Source organism: Urtica dioica, chromosome 2, assembly GCF_054948205.1.
Source record: "Urtica dioica subsp. dioica isolate 48M chromosome 2, U.dioica_male_clone48M_v1_H2, whole genome shotgun sequence".
NCBI classification, from domain to species: Eukaryota; Viridiplantae; Streptophyta; class Magnoliopsida; order Rosales; family Urticaceae; genus Urtica; species Urtica dioica.
The window spans coordinates 37,852,746-37,861,739 of NC_142757.1; the positions used below are offsets into that span (position 1 = coordinate 37,852,746).

Genomic DNA, 8,994 nt, shown 5'->3' on the forward strand with positions numbered 1-8,994 from the left:
ATTTTCGAACTGAATCCCGAACTTGCATGTCCACGTGTAGTAGTCATGATGTCCATAATGACAGGTGTCAAACTGAATTTCTCCTTTCTAGGCTGAATCAGTTATGATTCCTACTTGAGTGGAATTTGAAACGACGCTGCCATCCCATCGCTATTAATAAATAGGGCTTTTCGCATTCTAATCGATTTACTCGTTTTTAATCCCTCGAAGATTCAAAATCAGGTATCTTTCGTCTTTTTTTTCACTCTCTTTATTTATTTTTTCGTCAGAGCTTATCTCTCTAGGCGTTCATCTCACTGGTTTTTTTTTTTACTTCTGACCGGGTTACAAAAAAGGTTTTCTTAAATGTCTATCCAAAACACTCCAGAAAAGCTTGATGAGATTTCTAAGGACCTCAGAGATCCCACCACGGTTTCTGAGGACGAACTCGTCGACTTTTTCGATGAATTTGATATTCCTCAGAACGTGGCCTTAGCCCTTCCTAGTCCCGAGTTTACAGCATCGGATACCTCTGCGGGCTATTGTTGCGTATATGAAATCTTTTTCAGGGATTGCGGGCTGAGATTTCCTGTGGACCCTTTGCTTTTAGAATATCTAGAAGCCCTAAAAATATCCATTCCCCAAATGTGCCCCAATTTCCTTAGGAAAATATCTGGGTTGATTACCTTAGCCAAGGAGAACGAGGTCGAGCTCACGGTGGCCGACCTGGTTCGTTTAGGTCATATCAAACGTAACTCCAAACTTACCCCGGTTACATTTTATCTTGCTAATGCTGCGGGTCGAGGTGTTTTAGAGGGGTTACCTGAGAAAGACACTCATTGGGGTCGGAGAAGATTTTTCTTTGAGATAAATGAGCACTCAGTCGGCTCGTTTCATCAAAGGTTATGCCTCGAGTGGGCTTCTTCTCCGGGTATAGAATTAGGATTTGTCATTCGCTACTTGGTCTTTTTATGATATGTCAAGAATTGATTTTTGTGATTTTTTTTATATATGTATTTTTTTTTATAGCGAAAATCACGGCGCCCCAGGTTGACGCGGAGTTCCTGGGAAAGCTCGAGGTGTTGCGAATTGGAAGTTTGGATTGGAAACACTTCAACTCAGATCGTTTCGTCGAGTCGGGTTATTGGGCTCGTCCTGAGATTGATCGAGGTGTTCCTGGTGAGTACAACCTATTATTTTATTGGACTTGCAGAAGGTGTTGTATTGAAATGTTTTTTTTTTTTTTTTAAATTTTTTTAACCATAGGCGAGGATTGCAAGCGGGGTGACATGGATGCCGAAGTTGACTATGTGGCTGAGAAGAAGAGACTTCGTCAAGCCAAGAAGGATGCACAGAAAGGCGAGGTACCCCAAATCCTCGACGGTTCGGCCGCTCCAGAGCGAACAGCGGAGAAGGAAGATACTTGTGGGGCGAGCTCGCCTGGTCTGCCTGATGGTGTTGGAGTTGAGGGACGCGCTGAGAAGAGTCCTCAACCCGTCCAGGCTGATCCCGAGGTGGCGTTGCGATCGCCTGTGAGTGCTGTGAAGAGAAAAGCCGGGGTGGTTAAGCCGACTCCCGAGGTCGAGGTCGTGGCCAAGAAGGGCAAAGGAAAGAAGTCTTCGAAGGAGGGCGTTTTCATTTCGGCCGCCGAGGTGGAGAAGGAGGAGAAACGGGCTGCCAAAAAGAAAAAGAAGGAGAAGGTCGGCTACGTGGGAGGTGGTGGTGAGGCAACTGTCGAACTGCCGGGATCAGTTGTTCCGATTGGGTCCGCCAAGAGTGACGGGATGGTGGATACTGAAGGTAGCTCGCTCCCAAAGAGTGCTGCTCCAAAGGAGAGGGGCGCGGTGATTGGTCCCGGCGAGCTGACTTCTTCGGGTCCCACGTCCCCTGACGAGGTGCCTAAATCGAACTCGAAGCCGAACAAAGTGGTGATTCACTTTGAGCGTAACCACCCCATCTACGAAGACGGCAGTTCGTCAGCCTTCCTGATGAGGCAGATCAGGTACCCTACTGCGCCTTTGGGCAAAGTAAGGGCTCTGAGGGGTGCTAACATCTATAGGGGGATGTCTATGGCGGCCACGAAGGTATTAACTCTTATTGAGTTGTTTGTATATTATCCAATATATATATATATATATATATATTTTTATTTTATATCGTTGCTGATCTCGTCTGGTGTTTGTCTTAATAAAGTATCAAGCAGAGATCAACAAGGGGGTTTATGCTTATGAGCACAAAATCCGAGTGGCGGAGAGAAGGATTCGCGAACTGGAACGGTCTTTGGAGGCTTCGAGGGAGCGTAACGCCGAGGTGAAAGCTTTGGAGGGAGAGGTGACCGGGCTCAAAGGCGAGCTGGCGAAGAAGGAGGACGAGCTGAAGCATGCTCGACTTGACCAAAAGATGCTCCGTGACCTTGGCATCGAGGCCCAGGCAGCTCATTCAGAGTTGTCAGAAAAGGAGCGGCAGCTCAGCGTTGCTCAATCGGAGATCGAGGAGCACCGGGATCGGGTCACCGCGCTGGAGTCGAGCAACAAGGATTTGAGTGCCTTTGCCAATCGAGCTACTGCTGACTTCAAGCGGGCTAACGCTCTTATCGCTCAGATGCAGAAGAGTGCCAAGATGATCAAGACTCAGGCTACTCGGTCTGGTCGGAAGGCAGCATCTGCGAAGTATCGGAGCATTATCTCTAAATACCAGGCTCACCTCGCAGCTCGTGAAAAGAAGGCTGTGATCGTGCGGAAGCTTGATCAGTGCCGTACTGCGGCCGGGGTGCTGGAGGACGTGGTGGCTGGCGAGCTCGATGATGCCACCGAGGTTCTTCAGGAGGCGAAGGACGATATTGCCAAGTTCACCGCGGACCTGTCCGCTGATCCTCTCCCCGACCTCGCAGGTGCGGAGGATGTGATTTTCACTCCATACTCGGAGCGGGTATCCCCCGATGGCGGCTCTGAAGATGTCTCGGTGGCGATGGACATCGATCAGTATGGCTCGAACGCTGGTCTGACTATGGCGGGAATTCCTGAGGGGACCGAGGTCGTCCAAGATGTTCCTGAGTCCGGAACCTAAGGATTTTCACAGTTCATTCCAGTTGTTTTATTTTCTTTTGAATAATTAGGAGCCCGTCTGTTTTTGGGCAAGACTATTATGCCTTTTTCTTTGTAATAATTATTTGCTCTGATGATTTTGGCCATGGGGTCGCTTTCATCGAGCTCGTACTCTTGTTTGACTCCGGGGTCGGAGTTTTTATTTGGCTTCTGTGCATTTGTGATTCCTCACTTTTTGCTAAGTCTTTTTATTTCGACTGCTCTTATGTAGGATAGTTTGGATCCATTCGTTACACATGAGGAATTCTTCTCCGTACGTATGTATTAATTGAGTTCGTCACAGGCGAGCTTTCAGTTCGCTCAATATACTGCCGAGCTGATTGATCAGTCTGCTGCCTAGTCGTTTACAGGGTTTTGCTAAGCCTTCTAACAACATTTAGCGGATGATTTATTGTATCAACTTGATCAGTCCTTATTCGCATTTCTCGGTGAACTATTTCGTTGATTATAGGTTGCGTGGGAACTGCTAAGCGTTTTTAGCTTGGTCCTTATGGTTTTGTTATAGGGCAGATTACACACTGGATAATCAATCCTATGCCGAGAATGGTTCGGGTTTGCTTTTCAAAGAAACTGTTTTGGTCCGTAGTTGTTTCCTTTTCTTTTTCTGGTGACACGTTGTAAAAACTCGCGTCCCGATTGTGCTTTATGTGTGTCTGAATATCCGAGGAGTGATGCCTTTATCTCGGCCCGCTGCTCGATGTTCATCGGACTGAGACGTGTTCTGATCATACTCTCGATTTGTGAAGTATTGTTTTATGTATTGGTTTTCAAGAGCGTGTGAATGGTCCTTTAGTGAGGTATTTAGACGCTTTGATGGCCTCGATGCCTATGGGAGGTGTTTGCGTTTTATTTTATCCCATCTTAATTTTCAGTATTTCAAAGGGATCCCATCTTAGTGTTACCCAATCATACTGAGAGCCTCGATGCTGTGAGGATATCAAGGGTCCGTCCTTGATCCTGTGAAGGTTGATGACTCGGTTGGTGGTGATGGGGTACCAAGCGGAGTCAAGAGTCCGTTACTCGTTGTCTTTCGCGTTACAGACCTCGTGTTTAAAACTTTGGATGGGGCTGAGCCTTGGAGTCAAGGTTGCCTACGTACCCAATGAATGGGATCAAGCCGTGACGTAGTTCGATTCGGGGTTCTACGTGGTTTAGACGTAGTATTTTTTTTAAGTTTATGATGTTCCAAGACCTTAGAATGGGTGTTCCATTCAGAGTCTCTAATTCGTAAACTCCTGGGTGGACCATTTTCGTAATGCGGTAGGGTCCTTCCCAATTTGCTCCCAATTTTCCAGCGTTAGGCTCTGCTGTGTTCTGGAATGTTTTCCTGAGAACGAGATCTCCTACTATGAAGTAGCGGAAGCGTAGGTTTTTATTGTAGTGCCTGGCGATGCTCTGTTGGTATTGCAACATTCTGACCATAGCTCGATCTCTTTTTTCCTCGATGAAGTCGAGGGAATCGGAGAGTGCCAAGTTGTTGGCGTCTTCATTCTCACGTGCACACATCGTCCTTATGGTTTGGATTTCGTGTTCTACAGGAATGACTGATTCGACACCGTGCACTAGAGAGAATGGGGTTTCTCCGGTAGGGCGCCGAGGGCTGGATCGATAGGCCCAAAGGGCTCCCGGAAGCTCGTCAGCCCATCGACCTTTCTTAGCGTCAAGTCTTTTCTTTAGAGAGTTTACGATAGTTTTATTGGCGGCCTCGGCATGGCCATTGCCTTGTGGATATCTAGGTGTAGACATTCTCAGTTCTATTCCGTGGTATGAGCAGAATTGTCTAAACCTTTTTGATATGAATTGGGCGCCATTGTCGGTGACGATCTCTTGTGGGACCCCGTGTTGGCATATGATGTCCTTCCATACGAAGGCCTGGACGTCGATATCCTTGATTAGGGGTAGGGCTTTGGCCTCCATCCACTTGGAGAAATAGTCGGTGAGGACTAATAAAAACTTTAATCCCCCGGGGGCGGCAGGCATTGGTCCGACGATGTCCATTGACCATTTCATGAATGGGTATGGGGACGAGATTGAAGACAGCGCCTCGGCGGGTTGCTTTATGTTTGGGGCGTGCCTTTGGCACTTATCACAACGTCGGGAGTGTTCTTCGCAGTCCTCCACCATCGTTGGCCAATAGTATCCTTGCCTTTTGATTTTTATGGCCAAGGCTCTTCCACCGACGTGGTTCCCATAATCCCCTTCGTGGATTTCGGAGATAATGCGGGCTGATTCGCCCTTGGAGATACACCTCAGATATGGTCCAGCGAAGCTCCTTTTAAAAAGAACATCGTTGATGATGCAAAATCTAGCGCAAATTTGTTTTAATTTTCGCCTTTTTGACTTGTCGTCGGGCGCGTTTCCCTCTTTGATGTATTTCAGGATGTCGTCCCTCCAATCCCCCACTTCTATTGTCATTATTGTGTTAATGCTAATGGCTATAGAAGGTTGTTTGATTGATTCAACCGGAATGACTCTAGTGAGTCCGGGGTCTGATGTTGAGGCCAGAGCTGCTAAGGCGTCGGCGGATGTATTATCTCCTCTCGGGATCCTTGTGAGTTCGAAGGCTTCGAAGTTCTTTGCGAGGTCCCGTACTACCTTCACGTAAGCTTCCATACGTTCGTCTCTTGTTTCGAACTCTCCACTAAATTGGTTAGCAACGAGTTGGGAGTCGCAATATGCGCTTACTTTTTTTGTCCCGCAGGCTTTAGCTAGTTGCATACCTGCGATTAGAGCCTCGTACTCAGCTTCGTTGTTTGACGCGACAAAGTCGAGTCGGAATGATTGTTCGATTACCTCGCCATGGGGTGACACCAGACGTATCCCCACGCCAGATCCTTGTTTCGATGAGGCGCCATCTACGTTCAAGGTCCAAACACCCTCGTCGGGGTTGGTCTCGGTCACATTTCTCGGCAACTCCACAAGGAAATCAGCAAGAACTTGTGATTTTGCACACGTCCTTGCTCGGAATTCGATGTCGTATTCGCTTAACTCTACTGCCCATTTAGTCAACCTTCCGGATTGATTTGGACTGTGGAGGAAGGTTCGCAGCGGCTGGGTTGTCATTACAACGATCGTGTGTGATTGAAAATACGGTCTTAATCTCCGGGCTGAAGTGACGATAGCTAGTGCGAGCTTTTCCATAGCAGGGTACCTTGTCTCGGCGTCGACGAGGGATTTGCTAATGTAAAATACTGGTTTCTGGTCTCCTCGATCCTCTCGAACCAGAACGCCACTTATGGCAGCGTGCGACACAGCCACGTAGAGATAGAGTGGTTCTCCGATTGCGGGCTTCGCGAGGATTGGGGGTTTGGCCAAGTATTCTTTCAGCTCACGGAATGCTTTCTCGCATTCGTCGTTCCATTTTGACTCCTTGTTTGATTTCAGGAGCTGGTAAAAGGGTAAACATTTATCCGTCGACCGAGAGATGAAGCGATTAAGGGCAGCTATACGGCCTGTGAGTTTTTGTACCTCTCTCTTATTTCGGGGGGACGGCATTTCGCGCAATGCGCGGATTTGGTCAGGGTTCGCCTCGATTCCTCGTTGCGTGACCAAATATCCTAGGAATTTTCCGGAAGATACTCCAAATGAGCATTTCTCGAGGTTCAGTTTCATTTGATATTTATTTAATACCTTGAAACATTCTTCCAAATGTTCGACGTGATCATCCTCTCGGAGTGATTTAACTAACATATCATCGATGTATACTTCCATATTCTTGCCGATTTTCTCGGAGAACATTTTGTTTACGAGTCGTTGATACGTGGCCCCGGCATTTTTTAGGCCAAAGGGCATTACTTTGTAGCAATAAGTCCCTCTGTCTGTGATGAATGCCGTTTTTTCCTGATCGTCCGGATGCATAAGGATTTGGTTGTATCCTGAGAACGCGTCCATGAAGGAGAGCATTTTGTGCCCAGCTGTGGCCTCGACCAACTGATCAATGTGTGGTAAAGGGAAGCTGTCCTTGGGACAAGCTTTATTGAGGTCAGTGAAATCGATGCACACTCTCAACTTACCGTTTTTCTTTTTTACTACTACGGTGTTTGCTAACCAATCCGGGTATTTTACTTCTCGGATTGATTCGGCTTTCAGTAGTCGCTCCACTTCGTCATTGATCACTTTGGACCTGTCGGGGCCGAGTTTTCGCCGTTTTTGTTTGATGGGTTTGAAGCTAGGGTCAACGTTGAGTTGGTGAGACACCACGTCGATGCTTATGCCTGGCATGTCCTCGGTGGACCATGCGAATGTATTTTTATTTCTTTTTAGGAAGGCTATTATATCCCTTCTTATTTTTCCTTTGAGCTCGGATCCGATCCCAACATGGTGATCTGGGTTAGATCCATCGAGCTGTACTTGGGTTGTTAACTCGGGACGAGGGGAATCTTGTTCTTCCACATGTTCCTCCCCTCCCTTTGTGTCTTGCAGGGTGGAAACAGTAGTTCCGACAGTCGTTAATTGCTATGGGGCACCGTTCAACAATTCTTTCTTTATTTTGTGGTTGCTCATGTAACACATTCGAGATGCTTCTTGGCTTCCACGGATTTCCGCGATCCCATTTGGAGTGGGAAAGCGAACACATTGGTGGTATGTGGACGGGACGGCTTTCATACTGTGAATCCACGGCCTCCCAAGTATCATATTGAAGGGTGATGGACAGTCGAGAACCACGAACTCGACGAGCTTATTAATTCCGGCTGCTTGGACAGGGAGTTTGATTACTCCCATAGAGGGCGTTACCAGTCCGTTAAAACCGGTCAGCTCTGTTGGTTCTCTCTCAATGTCGATTTCGTCGATGTTCATCCTGTTCAGAGTAATTCTGAAGATCGCGTCCACTGAGCTTCCTCCATCGATCAGGATCCGAGACACAATGCAGTTTGATACATCTAGTTCGACAACCAGGACATCGTCATGTGGCGCGACCAGCCCCTTTACCTCACTTCCTTTGAAGGAGATTAACACTTCGTCTTCACCTTCCGTGGGAAGACTAGTAGAGGTGTTCTTTAGCTGACGCTGATGAGCCTTTATGGAGTTTATCGATTCCCTACAGAACTTCGAACCTCCAATAATGCAATCGATTCTATGTTTTGTTTGTGGCTCGGGTTGAGTATCCTGCTCATCATTTCTTCCCCTTTTTCCGGGAGAAGGGTTTCCTCGGGGTTGTGAGTTGAAAGTCTTTTTCTTGGGAGGGGGTCCCAAGTCAATTCCTTTCAGCTCCCCTTTAGCGAATTTTTCTGCTAAGACTTTACTCATTGTTTCGCAATTGAGCGTACTGTGGCCATTGCTTTTGTGGAATTCGCAATAAGCATTAGGGTCTCTAGTCCATTTCTTATTAGTGGCTTCGCTGCGATTCCCATCGTTCACATTGAACGCGAAGCCTGGTGGGGCCTCCGCTTTTTTTGGGATTGTATTCCCTTTCCTGTTGGGTCCTACCCCTTGCGAGTTCCCGGGGATTAGACTTCCCGGTGTACTTTTCTTGATACCATGTTTCTTAGCCAGGAAACTCCTTTCTTCTTCGGCTCTTGCGAAGTTCGATGCGCGGTGAATCGCATCTTCAATGGTAGGTGGCCTGTTGACTATCATCTCTTCTCGGAAACGAGAATCATGCCACAGTCCGTTTTTTAGAGCGGTCAAAGCCGAATCGTTATCGATGTTCGGGATTTTTGCCATGATGCTTTTGAAGCGAGTCATGTAGCCTTTGAGGGACTCGGAATTGGTTTGCTGGGTATTCCACAGGTCTGCATGGTGGCCTCGTCTTCAACGAGCATAGAGTAATGCTTAAGGAATTCGGTAGACAGTTTTTGAAAGCTGCTGATCGAGCCTTCCTCGAGCCTGGAGAACCAATCTAGGGCGGCCCCGGTTAGGTTTTCGGCAAACAGTTGACAATATCCTGCCTCGAGTTCGTGTTCATAAAGAT

At 47.5% G+C, this 8,994-nt stretch overlaps 1 protein-coding gene across 1 annotated transcript; it reads right to left on the reverse strand.

Moving 5' to 3' along the window:
* Positions 1-7,538: 7,538 nt before the first annotated feature.
* On the reverse strand, positions 7,539-8,747 carry LOC149404618 (uncharacterized). The gene has a single exon (XM_089607608.1). The coding sequence runs from the start codon at positions 8,745-8,747 to the stop codon at positions 7,539-7,541; it is 1,209 nt and encodes a 402-aa protein (XP_089463734.1).
* Positions 8,748-8,994: the final 247 nt, after the last annotated feature.